Source organism: Panthera onca, chromosome E1 (genome assembly GCF_046562875.1).
Source record: "Panthera onca isolate mPanOnc1 chromosome E1, mPanOnc1 haplotype 2, whole genome shotgun sequence".
Lineage (NCBI taxonomy): Eukaryota > Metazoa > Chordata > Mammalia > Carnivora > Felidae > Panthera > Panthera onca.
In genome coordinates, this window is record NC_138352.1 from 37,703,570 (window position 1) to 37,723,596 (window position 20,027).

The 20,027-nt window shown below is 40.5% G+C and overlaps 1 protein-coding gene across 3 annotated transcripts in view; it reads right to left on the minus strand.

Annotated features, from left to right (window-relative positions):
- The window catches only part of MYO1D (myosin ID), a 362,982-nt gene that overhangs the window by 130,030 nt on the left and 212,925 nt on the right, over positions 1-20,027 (minus strand). For all 3 annotated transcript variants that reach the window (XM_060647779.3, XM_078437479.2, XM_060647780.3), the window contains exon 20: positions 7,812-7,925. In XM_060647779.3, the coding sequence (XP_060503762.3) occupies positions 7,812-7,925 (114 nt within the window). The remainder of the gene's footprint in view (positions 1-7,811; positions 7,926-20,027) is intronic.

Below are 20,027 nucleotides of genomic sequence, written 5' to 3' on the forward strand. Positions count from 1 at the left end.
CGAACTCACGGACCGCGAGATCGTGACCTGGCTGAAGTCGGACGCTTAACCGACTGCGCCACCCAGGCGCCCCTCCTTCCTTTTTTAAAGTTTATTTTTATTTATTTTGAGAGAGCATGAGAGAGTGAGCGAGCAAACAGGGGAGGGGCACAGAGGGAGACAGAATACCAAGCAGGCTCCTTGCCATCAGCACAGAGCCCAGTGCAGAACTTGGACCCATGAACTCTGAGATCATGACCTGAGCCAAGATCAGGAGTCAGAAGCTTAACCAACTGACTGAGGCAGCCAGGTGCCCCTCTTCCTTCTAGATTTTAACTCACTTCTCTTTAAATGTTTTTAATTCTGCAGTATGTTTTAGTGTTAACAGAAACTGATGAGAACAATACAACAGATAGTGATCTGATAGATTCTTATATTTAAAAAATAACTTAGGGGTAATGCCAGTGCAGTAGAATGTTGGCTATAGGGTAACAGATTCATGTGGTGTTATATACATTAATTCTTTTTTGAATTTTTAATTTTTTAAATTAATTTTTTTGTATACATAAAATATATACAAAACAGATTGTTTCACAATAAATGAATTTGAAGTTTGTGAACTTCCTCCCTATAGAAAACACATACACACATGTACTATGAATTATCATATACAAAATAATTGGAAAATATACCACTAAACAGCCCATGGCTTAAAGAAGAACTCACAATGGAAATGACAAAATAATTAAAATGGAACAACAAGGATGATACCACATATTAGAACATGTGAAGTTCAGCTCAAGGTCATTCATAAACACAAATTTACATTTTAAATGCATTTTTAAAAACTAAAATTTAAAAACAAGCATCCCTATCAAAATAACATCAGCATTCTTCACAGAGCTAGGAACAAACAATCCTAAAATTTGTATGGAACCAGAAAAGACCCCGGATAGCCAAAGCAATCCTGCAAAAGAAAACCAAAGCTGAAGGCATTACAATCCTGGATTTCAAGCTGTATTACAAAGCTGTAATCATCAAGACAGTATGGTGCTGGCACAAAAACAGACACTCAGATCAGTGGAAGAGAACAGAGAACCCAGAAATGGACCCACAAACGTATGGCCAACTAATCTTTGACAAAGCAGGAAAAAATATCCAATGGAATACAGTCTTTTTAGCAAATGGTGCTGGGAAAACTGGACAGCGACATGCAGAAGAATGAACCTGGACTGCTTTCTTACATCACACACAAAAATAAACTCCAAATGGATGAAAGACAGAAAGCCATCAAAATCCTTGAGGAGAAAGCAGGCAAAGTCTCTTTGATCTTGGCAGCAGCGACTTCTTACTCAACACGTCTCCGAAGGCAAGGGAAACAAAAGCAAAAATGAACTATTGGGACCTCATCAAAATAAAAAGCTTCTGCACAGACAAGAAAACAATCAGCAAAACTAAAAGGCAACTGATGGAATGTGTGAAGATATTTGCAAATGGCATATCAGATAAAGGGTTAGTCTCCAAAATCTATAAAGAACTTGTCAAACTCAACCCAAAAAACAAATAATCCAGTGAAGAAATGGGCAAAAGACATGAATAGACACTTCTCCAAAGAAGACATCCAGATGACTAACAGACACATGAAAAAATGCTCGACGTCATTCATCATCACGGAAATAGCAATCAAAACCACAATGAGATACCACCTCACACCTGTCAGGATGGCTAACATTAGCAACTCAGGCAACAACAGATGTTGGTGAGGATGCGGAGAAAGAGGATCTCTTTTGCACTGCTTGTGGGAATGCAAACTGGTGCAGCCACTCTGGAAAACAGTATGGAGGTTCTCAAAAAATTAAAAATAGAATTACCTTATGACCTAGCAATTGCACTACTAGATATTTATCCAAGGGATACAGGTATGCTGCTTCAAAGGGGCATATCCACCCCAATATTTATAGCAGTTCTACTGACAATACCCAAAGTATGGAAAGACCCCAAATGTCCATTGATGGATGAATGGATAAAGGAGATGTGGTATATATATACAATGGAATATTATGTAGCAATCAAAAAGAATGAAATCTTGCCATTTGCAACTACGTGGATAGAACTAGAGGGTAATATGCTAAACGAAATTAGTCAGAGAAAGACAAATATCATATGATTTCACTCATATGAGGACTTTAAGATACAAAACAGATGAACATAGGAGAAGGGAAGCAAAAATAATATAAAAACAAGGAGGGGACAAAACATAAGAGACTTAAATACAGAGAACAAACTGAGGGTGGCTGGAGGGGCTGTGGGTGGGGGGATGGGCTAAATAGATAAGGGGCATTAAGGAAGACACTTGTTGAGATGAGCACTGGGTGTTACACGTAGGGGATGAATCACTGGAACCTATTCCTGAAATCATTATTGCACTATATGCTAACTAACTTGGATGTAAATCAATCAATCAATCAATCAATCAATAAAAATGAAAGCAGTTAACCCCTCAACGCAAAAAGCTAGAAAAGGAACCAACAGAGTAAATCTAGAGAATGGAGAAGAAAAAAAAACAAGAGCAGAGGTCAATGAAAAGGTAACGAAATCAATAAAATAGGTCTCCAGCAAAACTGATCTGGGAAACAATGAGAAAAAAGCACATCTGATCAATGTTAGGAACACGGAGGGAACGTAAGAGGTACAGTGAGGAGCTCTTGGCCCCAGGACTGGGTCACTGGCAGCCTACAACTGGCTTCCCTTATATCAGGCGTCCACCCTCGTTTAGTTAGTGTCTTCCCCTCTCCTCTGAGGAACAGCTGAGGGCTGCGTCTCTGGGTGGAGGGGAGTGGGGATGTACTCTTGTTTAGACAGAGGAGAAAGCAAACATGACTGTCACGTGTTTCACATGCTGTGCGATAATGGTCCACACACCATTGGCTGTTGAGTGGGTCAGAACTCCCCCTGGGCTTGAATTATCATTTGCTTCATTTACTTCACTTTTCTCTTTGACATACCCCCTCCCTTATCCTCTTTCATAGATAGCTTTCTTTTTCTCTTTTGCCTCCCCCTTTATTGAGGTATATAGCTTACACTCAGCAGAAAGTACAAATCTCAAGGAAACAGCCTGGTGAATTTTAACAAACATATACAGAAGAGTAACTGCTACCAGATCAAGGCGCAAAACATTTCCAGCCCCCCGTAGGCTCGCTCTTTCCTCCCTGCTCACGTCTCTGTGTCTTTGCTGTTCCTTGTACCCTAAATACTTTTCCTCCAAGTAAGCATATGGCTCATTCTTTAGCTCCTATGAGTCTCTGCTTAAATGTCAACTTCTCGGTGAGGCCTGATCACTCTATTTGAAATTATAACACCCCTCATATCCTCTATCTTCCTTCCCTATTCTATTTCTTCCCTTATCCCTTCTAATGGATTATATGATGTATATATGAATGTATATATATATGCATGCATACATATACATATATGCACAAATACATACATGTAAGTAGAATCTGCTGCCTCCCCTCCCCACTGCAATGTAAATTCTGTAAGGGCAGAGATTTTGACTATTTTGACACTTCTGTGCCACAATACCTATATGTCTGGCACATAATGAGTATTCGGCAATCATTTGTTGAATGAAGAGTTTAGTTATTGAGGCTGTAACAAGACAATCTGGTCTACAGCTCTCTAAAACCCCAAATGAAGATAATTCCTACACTGGCATTCTAACTGAGGTGTAACTCCCCATTTCTTGAGTCTCCTTAAGTCTCTGTTCATTATGCCTCAAGATCTAGCAGAAAGAAATGAGGCACCAGGATGCTACAAGAAACACCTCTCAGACGGGATGTGCACCTGGTTGCTGCAAGCTTGTCAACAAGGAATAGGATCTCTCCACCCAGCATGTAAAGCCGTGGTTTGGAGGGATAAAGCAGTCACTTAACCGATCTCTGGGGAGCCCCTGGGAGCCGCTGCATGTGCCCATTAGAGTTAAGTGCCTGGGGCATTTAGGTGCTACTGCTTTATACAAGGTCAATGGGTTAGGAGATGCAGAGATAGTAAATTGGTTGAGTACTTTTTTTTTTTTTTTTTTTTTTTTTTCAACGTTTTTTATTTTATTTTTGGGACAGAGAGAGACAGAGCATGAACGGGGGAGGGTCAGAGAGAGAGGGAGACACAGAATCGGAAACAGGCTCCAGGCTCCGAGCCATCAGCCCAGAGCCTGACGCGGGGCTCGAACTCACAGACCGCGAGATCGTGGCCTGGCTGAAGTCGGACGCTTAACCGACTGCGCCACCCAGGCGCCCCGGTTGAGTACTTTTTACGGTGCATTAGGAAAGCAACAAATATTGGTCCCATATTGCAGGCTGGAAGCAGTTAAGGAAACACATTCTGCTAAAAAGCACCGATGAAGACCAGATTTAGAAACGGATTAGACACACAGCCAAACTACAGCATCACCTAAACTCTTACCGCAATGGGCATCCATGAGCATGATTTAGTTTTTGTTTGGGGAAGACTGGGATCCAGGAGATTGGAACAGGTGTAGGTGGGAGGAGTCCAAGGATCCAAGGGTGCCTGAGGAAGCTGCCTGTTTGAAGCACTTCTCTCCTATTGACCCACCCCAGCATGCTCTGTGACCAGGGCCCAAAGATGACTTCGGCCTAAGGACAGCAGTCAAAGATTGTAGGGGGAAGGGATCAATTGTGCCCCAAATGAACTGTAGTAATTACCCATGCTATCCCAGGAAAAGTCAGGGAAGATGATGCATGGATTAACGAGTGCTTAACAAGGAACTACGGTAGCAATGTAGATCATACGGAATTGGTTGCTATGGGGAGGCCTCATCTGGAGCCTGTGTGCAATATGTTACTGCAGGATGACACTCGGATGGTTTGTTGGGTTGGCTGATTTAGATCTAAGCCTAGTGCTGGCCCATGCCATCTGGCAAGGACGGCGACTGTTAGTAAGAAGACACACAGAGAGAAGTAGAGCCTGAGAGGATGGAAGGAACGCAGACGCTCCCAGCACTCGTGCTGCTCAGGGGGCTACAGGATAACACAGCCCCTTAGAGCTTCTTTCAACACCGAATGGTAGCATTTCCTTAGCTTTCGCCAGATTCTTCTCCCTGACTACCATGTGTATCCTCATTAAAAACATTACTCAAGACAGTATATGGTCCCAATCTGTTTCTTGGGGACAGAAAAGCTTAACTGAGACAGGAAAGGAGTCTACGAAAAAGAAATGAGAGGCACGAGAATGAGAAGGGTGTGGGCCCCTTAGCTATCTGTTCTTAGCGATTACTCTGACTTCTGAGAACTTTCCAACTGGATTCTGAAACAGTGTTCCTATAGTTCTTATCTTTCTTAGAATAACTCATAACCGATGGTACTGAAGGGAAACTAGAGCTCTTTCAATGCATTAAAAGAGAGGTGAGCAAATGGAAGCCCATTGAGAGATTTCCTTCTACTACATTTCCTTCAGCGATTCTTTGCTGACCATTTAGCTGTGAATGTTCTCCAGTCACCTGCCCCCTTTCTCTCTCTAGACTCACAATTTCAGCCTCCAACATGGATCCACTCTTGAATTTTTATCTTGAGTGCTGAATTCTTTCCTCCTCTACATTGGATGGAATGTATATCTTCCAAGTTTCACCACTGCCTTGAAACACAACATGGTTAAAAGGGAGATCATCTTCTTCCTTCCCTTCCCAGTTTCTTCACTAATCTTATCATTGTTTAAAGGTTCCTTGTCTTAAACTCTGTTTAATTTCAAAATATTCTGATCATACAAAAAGTTTAAAGGAAAAAGCCACAAAGACTCATGTTTTCACGATCAACACTTAATAGTTTGCCATAATTGTTTCAGACTGAAAAAACATTTTTATAGATTCAGTTGGAAGTCCTCTGTCCCCTTCAACCTGGCGCCCTCTAAGACGCTACCGCTACTCCAAAGTTAGTTCTTCCCAAAGCAGACCCCGAGACAAAGGCTGGTAAACATACAGAAGTGATTTGGGAGGGGCAGGGATGCTGGCAAGGGAGTGGGGAGATGGTTCAGGGACAGAAAGGCAGCCAACAGGGCCTTGTTAAACCAGCTACCACCGTGGGGTGCAGGCAAAGGGGGTTCTGGCAGCCTGATGGGGGACTTTCGACAAGGACATTGGCTGTTGGAGTCAGGAAGGTGTGCCCAGAAATGATCAGCGGGTGCAGTGGGATACAGGCAGAGGACTGATAGCATCCGTGACAGTGTGTACCCATTCTACTGACATTGTTTTACCTTTACTGCAATTATTAATTGCTGTTAATTTTTATATTATATATTGTTTATAACATTGACAACGATGCTGATGATGATGGGGAACAGTGACACACAAGTCACCATGAAAAAGGATGGTAGTTTGGCAAAATAACTTCGGTTCAGAGTTGCGTAGCTATTTATTGAACTTGTATCAAGTGCTCTGATTGATCTCCCTTTAATAGATTGATCTCCCTACTTTAATAGAAAGTAAAGAAATAAAACACAGGCCACAATTTATTTTTTTGTTTGTTTCCACACTTCATTTGACTTTGACAAAATCTGATTTTCTCCCATATCCTCCTTCGTCTCCTACTCTAAGACTGCAGTTATTAGGCTTAAACTGTGATTGATACATGAGATTACAAGAGCTTGCTAAGAAGACAATATGAAATCAAGAATGTCCTATTTTCTTCTTAGCTGCAATCCGTTAGCCTTTTTATTGAAAGGGAGAAAGATGCATGTGTGTGTATTGGGGTGGGGGCAGGGAGTGTAATGGACACAAATTTCAACCCCATAATCAACCCTGCAGTGACGTCCCAAATCATTTAGCAAACCCAGGAATAGTTTCCCTTCTGTGGTCCCTCACAACCAACAGGACTCTTGATTTAACAACATAAAACTACAAAACAGTATGTTTCCTATTCCCTTTTGCAGATACCAAAAGGATTTAAAATAATCTTTAAATAATACTCCTCATGGATTCTATTATTGGACAAACACAGACCTCTCTCCTTAGGAACTAGCAGACAGACAAAAACCACCTGACTCTCAAAAGGATCTGGTAGTCAGCAGGATCTTTCTGAAGAATCAGAACCAACAGTCACTTGTAAAGCAGACCACATACAGCAGGAGAAAAATTAAAAAAAAAAATCTTATATTGAGATTCGGGGAGATATCCACCAAATTTCATATTTCAAATGAGAAATGATTATAGAACTTGAAAACCTTATGGAGAACAGCTGAGTGAGTTTAGATCAGAGGGAAAATATATTGGTGAAAAGAACTTTTGGGAACAGCACACATTTTACCTCTGAAAGAGAGGTAATGTTTTCATAAAGTAATTCTCTACTGTTTTTCTACCTGATTCCATTTCCCTATAAAAACAAACCTCTTGAAAATATATAAGAAAATACATTATGTGTCACAACATTTAAGCAGTATGTAAGATTAGGAATACAGAAAGATCACACAGAATGCAGAACGCTTACACTTGGCTTTTTAAAATGCTTCATTAATTTATTGGTAACTTCAGATCCTTCTTTTTCTTCTTCTTCTTCTTTTTTTTTTTTAAAAATAGACTCCACACCCATCGTGGGGCTTGAACTCATGACCCCAAGATCAAAAGTCACACGCTCCAGCCAGGCACTCTTGGATCCTTCTTATGGAAAATTGTGCATTTGTACAAAACATAAGATTGGCATACAATTTCAGGAATTCATGGGCTCCCTAAAGCCCCAAAGGTTGTAGTGATCAATTACTGACCCACTTGGGGTCCAGGAATACCAGGTTAAGAATCCCTTATTCAGAAAGGAGCAGAAAACACTTACATTATAGAGCGGAATTGTCTTCATCACCTTGTACTGTTTAGTGGGGTCCATCTTATATAGGTGACGGTCAGTGACAAAAATTGCTCGGTCTTCCACCTTACTAAATCGATTCACCTGTAAGAAAACAAACCAATAAACTATAATATCTCACCCAGAATGAAATCAAATTATCTGCAGGAAAACCTCTAGGGGCAGCAGTGGCTGGTGGTGCAGACACATTCTTGAACAGATATGTACCACGCAAGGCCCGTTCTCCTGGATGAACAGAGATCTAAAAGGAGTAGTGGTTTCCGGGTTTGTAGAATTTTACAATTTAAATTTCACAGTTTTACAGTTTAACAGGGAAAACAAGAAAAACCCGGAAGAATTATGGGACTAAAAACACGTGACCCAGACACTATTAAAAAAATGAAAAGACGACCCAGAGGATAGGAGAAAATGTTTTGCAAATCACATTTCTGATAAGGGGCTTTTATCTCTAAAGGAAGAGAATGTATATTGAACCTACAATATATAACTCAATAATAAAAAGACAAAAAACCGGGTAAAGGATTGGAACAGACATTTCTCCAGAGAAGACAGACAAGTGGCCAAGAAGCACAGGAAAAGATGCGTGACACCATTAGCCGCCAGAGAAATGTAAATCAACCACGATGAGATACCACCTTCACACCCACTAGAATGACAATAAAAAAGACAAGTAATAACAAATATTGGCCAGGATGTGGAGAACTGGAACCTTCATCACTGCTGGTGGGAATGTAAAATGATGCAGTTGCTTTGGAAAACAGTCCAGCAGTTCCTCAAATAGTTAAATATAGAGTTAGCATATGACCCAGAAATTCTACTCCTAGGTATATACACAAGGGAATTGAAAACATAGCCACACAAAAACTTGTGCATGAATGTGCACAGCAGCAGTAATCATGACAGTGAAAAAGAAGAAACAACCTAAATGTCCATCAACTGATGAACGGATAATAAAATAGGATATATCCGCACAATGGAATATGTCAGTAAAAAGAAGTATTGATAGACGCTGTAACATGGATGAACCTTAAAAAGATTATGCTAAGTAAAGGAAGCCAGTAACAGAAGACCACATATTGTGTGATCCCATTTATATGTAATGTCCAGAATAAGCAAATCTGTAGAAACAGAAAGTAGATCATTAGTTGCCTCAGCTGGGGGAGATGGAAAGTTTGCAGGGCTGACAGCTAAGGAGTTATGAAAACTGTGGTAATGGAAATACAACTCTGTGAACACAGTAAAAGCCAATGAATTGTATACTTTAAAATGGTGAATGGTATGGTATGTGAATTATATCTCAATAAAGCTATAAAAAACATAACCCCTATTTGAAACAATGCATTCTGCCCTTTTCCTAATGCAATGGATAGGTGTATTTTAGATGAAATTTCCTTAAGTATAACGAGTATGTCATTAAATCTACATGTTCAAAAATGGACAGTGCCTTCCACAGGCAATGGTACAAATGCCTCATAATTACTACCGTCCGTAACAAGAGTGGACCGTGTGGAAGGGCAGTAAATGCCCCACAAGGAAAGGATTCAAGCAGAATCAAAGTGAATGCCTGATGTGGATGTGGTAGGGGGATTCCTGCTTTGAATACAAAGACTAGAGTCTCCAGGGTCTCCTGACACTCAGATTCTGATTCCTTTACCTGACTTTCAAGAGTTTTTCTTTTTTTCAAAAAAAATTTTTTTTTAATGTTTATTTTTGAGAGAGAGAGAGGGAGACAGAGACAGAGTGTGAGTGGGGAAAGGGCAGAGAGAGAAAGAGAAGGAGATGCAAAATCCGAAGCAGGCTTCAGACTCTGAGCTGTCATCACAGAGGCAAGGCTCAGACCCATGAACTGTGAGATCATGACATGAACTGATGTTGGACGCTCAACCAACTGAGCCACCCAGGAGCCCTAAGAGTTTTTCTATCTGCCACTTTTCATTTATTTTTTTTATCTTAAAGATTTTAGTATTCTTCTTATTTTGGGGGAGTCTCTACACCCCACATGGGGCTCAAACTCACAACCCTGAAACCAAAAGAGTCACATGCTCTACCGACTGAGCCAGACACCACCCCCCCCCCCCCCCCCCCCCGCCACCGTTCTCCTTTTTAAACTTTATTTCTGGAAGGGCTCTGCTCCTGACAGGTTTCTTCATGTTACTCTCTCTCTTAAATGTTTGTGATTTTCCACTCTCTCCTTTTTTATCTATATATATTTTAAGATATTGCTCAAGTTCTCATTCCGTTACAAAGCCTCTAAAATTCCTAAAGTAAAAAATGATCACTCTTTCCTTGGAACTTCTATCACACAGTTGTAGAATGAATATATAGGATGCATGTAGAGTTAAGAGTGAAACCAAAAATTAACATCGCAACTAAAGGCACAGGGTTTTTCTAATAAAGTAGGATACTTGAGAATACAACGAGCTATTGGCCAAAGCGTTTTTGCTCACATAAAACACCAGATCTTGTCCCAAACCCTTTTTTCTGAAAGAAAGAAAGGAAGGTTTGCTGATGCTTATAAATTCCAAGACAATAAAGTTAAATCTATCCTTAGTCTCTATCTTCTTATTGTGAAATTTAGTTACTATCTACACTTCTCTACTAAAAGGGCAAAAGTTTTCATTTAATAATTGTAAAGTTTTAATAATTTCAAAGACACTTGTAATTTCTAGACCATGGATGCTTGTTATGGAAAAAATATACTTGTTAAAATAGTTGTGCAGAACACTGTGTTTTTATTTATTTTTTTACAGTTTATTTATTTATTTTGAGAGAGAGAGAGCAAGTGTGGGCAGGGAAGGGGCAGAGAGATAACCCCAAGCAGGCTCCCTGCTGTCAGCACAGAGACTGATTCGGGGCTTGAACTCACGACCATGAGATCATGACCTGAACTGAGATCAAGAGTTGGATGATTAACCGACTGAGTCACCCAGGTGCCCCTTAGAACACTGTTGGTTTTTTTTATTTTTTTATTTTTAACGTTTATTCATTTTTTGGGGAGACAGAGCACAAGCAGGGGAAGGGGCAGAGAAAGAGGGGACACAGAATCTGAAGCAGGCTCCAGGCTCTGAGCTGTCAGCACAGAGCCCGACACAGGGCTCAAACCCATGAACCAGGGGATTGTGACCTAAGCTGAAGTCAGAGACTCAACCGACTGAGCCACCCAGGTGCCCCTCTTTGTTGTTGTTGTTTTAAATATTTTTTAATGTTTATTTATTTTTGAGAGGGAGAGAGATAGAGCGCAAGTGGGGGAGGGGCAGAGAGAGAGGGAGACACAGAATCTAAGCAGGCTCCAGGCTCTGAGCTGTCAGCACAGAGCTTGACATGGGGGCTCAAACTCATGAATCGTGAGATCATGACCTGAGCTGAAGTCAGACGCTCAACCGACTGAGCCAGTCAGGTGCCCCTAGAACACTGTGTTTTTAAACTTATAGTTGAAGCTATGTTTGGCACAGGAGATTGATTTTACTCATGAAACTTGTGATAATCTGATTATAACCTCACTAATCTAGATTTAAGTAACTCAGCCAGTATAAGAGATTACTCAGATTATCTTAAAATTGGAAGTATATAAAAAAGCTGCTTCCCTTGCAAAGTAGCCAAAAATAAGTTAGCAAAATAGTTATAAATAAAACTTACAAATTTACTTCAAAACAAAGTAAAAAAATCTTTTTTTTTTTTTTTAATTTTTTTTTTCAACGTTTTTTATTTATTTTTGGGACAGAGAGAGACAGAGCATGAACGGGGGAGGGGCAGAGAGAGAGGGAGACACAGAATCGGAAACAGGCTCCAGGCTCCGAGCCATCAGCCCAGAGCCTGACGCGGGGCTCGAACTCACGGACCGCGAGATCGTGACCTGGCTGAAGTCGGACGCTTAACCGACTGCGCCACCCAGGCGCCCCTTTTTTTTTTTTTTTTAAATGAAGGTCAAGAAACAGCAGAGTATTTTATGGTAAAAGTACTCAGAAGAGTGGTTGCCTTTGGTGGTGGTAGGGCTTGGCTCAGAAGGGGCATGAGAGGGCTTTTCAGGGTGACAGAAATGTTTTATATTGGGACAGGGCTGTGATTTACATGGGTGTTTGCACCAGCCAAAACTCACTGAACTGTATACCTCAACACAACTAGAGAAGCAAAACAGTGTAGCATCTCAAATATCCAGGGCTGATTCTTATTTACCGCTTTATTATTTCAGACAGTAATTCTGTCTTCCAGCCAGACCGGAAGCTCCTTGAGGGTCACTGTCATATGGTGGCTTTTTTCTTACACCTCGCAGCACCCAGTACCAAAGTGGGCGACTTGTAGCATTTACTCATCAGTTGGTTTTGAGAGCACTTTTAACCCCACAAGATAATTTCAAGAGGCATTCTTCCCCATGTGAGCCAGTCAGTGTTGGTGAGAAGAACTGTCAGACTAGAAAATACAGCAGCACACTGGGGAGGTTGCGTAACGTGCGAAACAGATTTCCCCAGTGGCAAATGAAAGCACGTTTGCTCAACAGCTGAAGTCCCCGTTGCCTGGTTTGGTCTTGGAAAACCATTTCTGCACTGAAGAAAGAGGAACTGTGGATTCTGGCCTTCTTATTTCTGAGGCTGGAAGACTATCAGTTAAGCTATCTTTTTAGTAAAAAGCTCCCTAACATAGCACGCACTATAGAAGTGCCTGGATTGCTCATCTGGAATTGTTTTCTTCTTCTGGTTGGAACTGTTGAGATTTATTTGCACATTTTCTTTTATCTCATGAAGTGTCTGTCCCATGAGTTACTCTTTTCCTTCAGAGTCTATGTCTCTGGAGGGCAGGATCCTCAGCAGCAGCCATCACTACAATACTCTGCACAGAATGCTGACCGGCCCCGGGAACCGTCCCGGGTGGATCTAGGAGAAACATTTGTGTCTGTACTTGCAACCCCGTATTACTTGGTCGTAGCTACCCTTAAAAATAGACTCACATTTTCATGGAGAAAAGGGTCTTTCTATAATCGGACAGCTAAAAATGATATTGAATTAATTTTTTCCTACATTTTAAAAAGATTGTATTTATTTATTTCAATATTTATTCATTTTTGAGAGATAGAGACAGAGCTGAATTGGGGAGGGGCAGAAAGAGAGGGAAATACAGAATCCGAAGCAGGCCCCAGGCTCAGAGCTGTCAGCACAGAGCCCAATACGGGGCTCAAACTCATGGATTGCAAGATCATGACCTGAGCTGAATTCGGACACTTAAAACGACTGAGCCACCCAGGTGCCCCATTTTTTCCTACATTTAAAATCCAACACATGATTCCTATTAATTAGAAAAAAATTATACTGGTAAGCATTTCCTTAAATTAAATAATTTGATAATTTTTTCCCAAAATTGCAATGTACATTAAAAATATTTTTTTAAATGTTTTTATTTATTTTTGAGACAGAGAGAGACAGAGTATGAGCAGGGGAGGGGCAGAGAGAGAGGGAGGCACAGAATCTGAAGCAGGCTCCAGGCTCTGAGCTGTCAGCACAGAGCCCAACGCGGGGCTCAAACTCACAGACTGTGAGATCATGATCTGAGCTGAAGTCAGACGCTTAACTGACTGAGCCACCCAGGCGCCCCTCAATGTACATTTTTTTTTAAACATTTATTTATTTTTTGAGAGACAGAGAGAGAGTGTGAGTGGGGGAGGGGCAGAGAGTGAGGGAGACACAGAATCCGAAGCAGGCTCCAGGCTCTGAGTTGTCAGCACAGAGCCCGACGTGGGGCCTGAACTCATGAACTGTGAGATCATGACCTGAGCCAAAGTCAGATGCTTAACCTATTAAGCCACCCAGGCGCCCTGCCATGTGCATTTTTAAGCACTCTATAAGCTGCTGATGATATACAAAGGAACGACATGAAGCCCTTGGTTATAATAAGAATCTGAGTCTAGTAGTTGAGATAGATAAGAAATTAATACGTGAAAATAATTTCACATAAAAGAAAATAAATCTGGATAATGGGATAGGGAGAAAATGTACATGTCTGTGTGATTCTGTAGAGTGCCAGAGAGAGTCAGAGTATGCCCACGTTTGTAGGTAAATCTTTCCCTAACAGGTAGAATTAACCTCAGAACATTTCATAAACAAGGAATGATCTATATGCTAATTGGGATGTTTCAATCTTAGATTTGGGGAATAGTTAAATCAAAACTGAGCACAAAAAATTTCTGAACCACTATAATGTCATGTTCCTCAGTGGAAAAAGTTCCTCAGAAGGAAAAGCAAAGCAAAACAAAACAAAGCAACGAAGAACACTAAACGCCTCCCCCCTCCCCCCAAGGTAAAGGGGAAGCCACACTTGTGATTGTATATTCTCCATCCCTGCTCCCAAGACCACATTTTCAAGATGCAAGTGAAGCAGTCAGAGATAAATTTGAACACACCGTTACCTTTGGCAGGATCCACAGCTAACTAAATTAGGACAGGTAAGACGGGACACAGCAGGGTAGGAAACTGCAAACTCAAATTTAGGTTTTTGAATTTTATGGTCTCCTCCCTTCTGCTTCATAGTTTTAGAAATCAGTCAATTTGCTAAACATTTCTTTTCGAACCAAAGCATATTTTTCAGCCTTCAACTTGACGAAAAATGGTATCTGTAATTAAGAGGAAACTAGAGTCCAAGTGGTAGTATACTACTCTTGATAGTAATTATTTACTTCACACTGCAATGGTTTTTGCCATGAAAGGGAGGTGGCCCTTGTCAGAAGACTTGAAACAAGGTGACTGTGGAGCTTCTGTGTCAGCATTTTTTCTAAGTGGTTCTACACAACACCAGCCTCAGATGAGGCTTCGTGAAAGAAGGGGTTCCAAGTCAGGTAGGTTTGAGGAACGCTGCAAACCATGGCCTCCCCAGGGATACCCGTAACCCATGAATATATTAAAGGTTCTGAGAATTCTGCCCTTCAAGAGTATATTTAACTGCTGAACCCAGCATTTCCCAATTATAATACAAGGAATCCTTTTTAAAGACAAATTAATATACATTCAACAGAACACTGGCCTGTGAAACTCATGTTGGAGAACACTAATCCACTCATCATTTGTATCCATCTTAGAGTATGGAGACTACAGAGCATCTACAGTGGATCCTGAACAATAAGTAAAAGCAGTCCCTCCTCTTGGGCAAAATCTTATGAGGAAATACATGTGCGTTGCACAAGAACATGAGAAAAAGAAAAGCTTGTTGCATAATTTCATGAGTTCACACAAGAGTCAACAACAATAGAGCACACTGGTCAAGTGGAGAGGACTTTCCTTCTGTGATGGGTCCATGAGTTAACCTGGAAACCAGAAGACAAAAACCTCAAAGCAGAAATGTTATTGAAGTGCTGTTTAGAAATATTACAGTCCTTTTTACATAAAAATGTAATTTCTAAGGAGAACAGGTCATAAATCTCTACCTTGGGTTTTAACAACTCAAATCATCCTTAAAACAGAGCAAGTGAGTGGCAAGGACATCATGTATCAAGGAAAGAGCTTTATGTTGCGTAACTCAGCAGAATCTAAGCGGCAGAGAGAAAATTTTAACATGTATATATTAATTTATAAATTCAAAGTTAATTAAAATAATTATGGCATAGGAACACTGTTTTTCTTTCTCTTAAATTCATAAAGTAATAGAAAAATTGGCTCACAGACTCACTACTGGATGAGATCTCATCTTATTTCTTTCTATTCCCCATGCTGCAATCCTCAACCAAAGAATCTATTTATAGTTTTAGTCACCACCACAGGGGGCCAGAGATAAAGTTCCCCTGGAGAGTTAGACCAACAGAAAACACATTATTGGTGAAGGCAGCTATTTGCAGACATCTCCCACCTTTAAGGACATTTTATAACTGTAGTTAATGGAAAGTGGTCGTTTCAGAAAGACTCAAAGCAGAAAGGAAAGGGCTTTACTGAAATCATACCAAGTTTACCTTGGCATGTCCTTGGGATTGATAAGTTTCTAAAAAAGGCATTATCTAAACTCAACACCAGAAAAGCAAACAATATGATTAAAAAATGGACAGAGGACCCAAACATTTTCCCAAATGTACGCAGATGGTCAACAGGCAAGTGAAAAATGCTCAACATCACTCGTCGTCAGGGAAATACAAATAAAAACCACAATGAGATATTACCTTACACCTTGTCAGAATGGTCAGAATCAAAGACAAAAAATAACAAGTGTTGGTGAGGATCTGGAGAAAAAAGAACCCTCATGCATTGCTGGTAGGAATGTAAATTGGTACAGCCACTGTGGAAAACTGTGGAGATTCCTCACAAAATTAAAAATAGAAATACCATATGATCCAATAATTCTGCTACTTGTTATTCACCCAAAGAAAATGAGAACACTAATCAAAATGATATTTGCACCCCTATGTTTACTGCAGTATTACACAAATAAGGAAGATATGAGATATCTATCATAGAATATCACACAGCCATAAAAACAAATGAGACCTTGCCATTTGCAACAACATGGATGAACCTAGAGAGTATTATGTGAAGTGAAATAAGTCAGACAGACAAAGACAAATACCATATGATTTCACTCATATGTGGAACCTAATAAAGAAAACAAATGGTGCGCCTGGGTGGCTCAGTTGGTTAAGCTTTCGACTTTGGCTCAGGTCATGATCTTACTGTTTGTGGGTTTGAGCCTCACTTTGGGCTCTGTGCTGACAGCTCAGAGCCTAGAGCCTGCTTTGGATTCTGTGTATCCCTCTCTCTCTCTGCCCCTCCTCTGCTCACACTCTATCATTCTCTCTCAAAAATAAACATTAAAAATATAAAAAAAAAAAACAAAAAAAAAACGAATAAACAAAAAGCAGAGTCAGACCTATAAATACACAGAACAAACTCGAACTGATGGTGGCCAGAGGGTAGGGGGGTTGAGAGGGATGGGCATTTGCATAAAGGGGTGTAGGAGAAACAGGCTTCCAGTTATGGAATGAAAAAGTCATGGAAATACAAGGGACAGCATAGATAATACAGTCAATGATATTGTAATAGTGTGGTTTGGTGACCTATGATAGCTACACTTGTGGTGAGCATAGCACAATGTAGACAGTTGTTGAATCACTATGTTGTACCTGAAATTGATGTAACACTGCATGTCAACTATACTCAAATAAAAAAAAAATTAAAATTATTTAAGGCATAGTGTGAAGAAATATTATTTTCCACTGAATTTAGAAACACAGGAGCATGAATAAGAATTTTTCAGCTTTTATCCAGCGGGGTCCAGGTAGAGACATGCTGTCAGACATTAAAACTGTCATCACTGGAACGACAGAATCAGACATCAGGTTTTTCCATAGTAGATAACATAATTCTTACAACCATTCAATGCTCTTTGGTCAACTGTTCTGATTACTAATTTCTCATATAGCTTGATACTAGAAAGGGAGTACCCTAGATAGTAGATATGAGAATTCAATAAAATGATACATTCTGTTGTGAAATTCACCAATCGACATTGTGGCTTATATATGGTTTTGTGTCTGATTCTGGTCAGCAAAAGCCATTTCTTGATTGTCTGATCAACTCCAGGTTTACTTCTAAAAGAGTTTCTAGATCTATGAGTTCAGAATTAGACTCCAACATACTGTCAACAAGCTTTCCTTGGTGATGTTTATTTCATTCGGAGTTTTAAAAAAGTTACTATCTATTTTGTTAAAAAGTCTGTATCATATTGAGGTGATCTCTTCTTCCTCAGAATATTTGAATACCCCAGCCCGGGGTCACCACTATTCTACTTTCTTTCTCTATTAATGCAACTAATCTATTACTTCACAGAAGTGTAATACAGTATTTGTCTTTTTGTGTCTTATTCACTCAGATAATATCTTCAAGGTCATCCACCCTGTAGCATGTATTTCATTCCTTTTTATGGCTGAACAGTATTCCATCGTGTGGATACGTGTATTCTTTATTCATCTGTCCGTGGACATTTGGGTTGTTTCTACCTTAACTACTGTGAAGAATGCTATGAGCATTGGTATGCAATTGTCTTTTCAGGGATCGATTGATTGATTGATTGAAAGTTTATTTATTTTGAGAGAAAGAGAGAGAGAGAAAAAGCGGGGTAGGGGCAGAGAGAGAGGGGGACAGAGGATCCAAAGTGGGCTCTGTGCTGACAGCAGAGAGCCCGATGTGGGGCTCAGACTCATGAACTGTGAGATCACAACCTAACTGAAGTCAGACGCTCAACTAAGTCACCCAGGTGCCCCCCAAAATTTAAATAATAAGAAAAATATTATTTACACATGTGGCCACCATTCCCCTTACTCTTCATTCCTTGGTGTATGCCCCATATTACCGTCTGGAATCACTTTCCTTCTCTCTGAAGGACATTCTCTAACATTTCCTGTAATGCATATTTTTGGATAAGTCTGAAGAAGTCTTTACTTCACTTTGGTTTATTTATTTAAAATTTTTTAAAGTTTATTTATTTTGAGGGAGAGAGAGAGAGAGAGACAGAGTGAGAATGAGCAGGGGAGGGGCTTAGAGAGAGGGGGACAGAGTATCCAAAGCAAGTTCCATGATGACAGCAAGATCCCGACCCAGGGTTCAAACTCACAAAAGGTAAGATTGTGACCTGAGCTGAAGTCGGATGCTTAACAGACTTAGCCACCAGACGCCCCCGTGTCACTTTGGTTTTTAAAAGATGTATTCGGTGGGTGGTGACTTCTAGGTTGACAGCCTTTGTCTTCTTTCAGTACAAGAAGCTCTCACATCCAACTATCTTCTCACTTGCATTGTTTTCTGACAAGGAATCTGATGCATCCTCATCTTTCTCCTCCATCTTTTTTCTTTTTAAAATGCTTATTTATTTTGTGAGAGAGAGCATGAGCAAGCAGGGGAGGGGCAGAGAGAGAGGGAGGGAGAGAACCCCAAGCAGGCTCCACACTGTCAGCACAGAGCCCGATGTGGGGCTCGATCCCAAAAACTGTGAGATCATGACCTAAGCCGAAATCAAGAGTTGGACATTCAACCGACTGAGCCACCCAGGTGCCCCTCTTTTTTTCCTTTATCACTGCTTTTAAGCAATTTGATCATGTTGTGCCTTGGTACAGCCTTCTTCATGTTGCTTTGTGTTTGGGGTTTGTTGAGTTTCTTGAGTCTAAGAGTTTGCAGTTTTCATCAAATTTGAAAAAATTTCAGCCATTATTTTTTCAAATATTTTAAATTTCCCCCTTCTCTTCTCTCCTACAGGGACTCCACAAGCACGTGTATTGGGCCACTTGACATTGTCTTGCAGGGTCCTAATTTTTTGCTCTTTTTTAAGGTGGTGGCATCTTTTCCCCCCCTTTTCTCATTGTGTCTCATTTCAGGTACTTTTATTGCTGTATCTTCAAGTTTACAAATCTTTCTTCTGCAATATCTACACTGCTGTTAATCTCATCAAGTGAATTAAAAAAAAAAAAAAAGACCTTAGAGGCTGTTTTTTATTCCTATCCGTAACATATGCATAACAATTATTTTAATGACTTTGTCTTTTGTTTTTTTGTTTTAATGTTCATTTATTTTTGAGAAAGAGACAGAACGTGAGCAGGGGAGGAACAGAGAGAGAGGGAGACACAGAATCCGAAGCAGGCTCCAAGCTCTGATCTGTTAGCATAGAGCCCGACATGGGGATCGAACTCACGAGCCATGAGATCACAACCTGAGCCAAAGTCGGATGCCCAACTGACTGAGCCACCCAGGTGCCCCTGACCTTGTCTTTTAATTCTATAATCTATGTCAGTCCTGGATCAGTTCGAATGACTGACTTTTCTTCTCATTATAGGTTGTAGTTTCCTGCTGTTTTGCAAGCATGGTAATTTTGGATCCAATGGCACGAATTCTGAATTTTATCTTTTGGGTGCTAGAGAGTTTGCATTCCCATAAATATTTTTGAGCTTTGTTCTGGGGCACAGGTTTCTTGGAAACTGTATGGTTCTTTTGGGTCACGTTTTCAAGATTTGCTGGCTGGGATTAGGGCAGCATTTAGTCAAGGGCTAATTACTCCCTAAGAGCAATGCCAAGATTTCTGTCTGTACTCTCCCTGGTATCCAATGAATCATGAGGTTTTTCCAAAGGTTGGTGGGAGCAGGTACTATTTGCAACCCTTGGTGAGTGCTGGCCATTGTTGCTTCTTACCCTTTGGGGTGGTTGTTTCTCTGACCTTGGGTAGTTGCTTCACATGCAC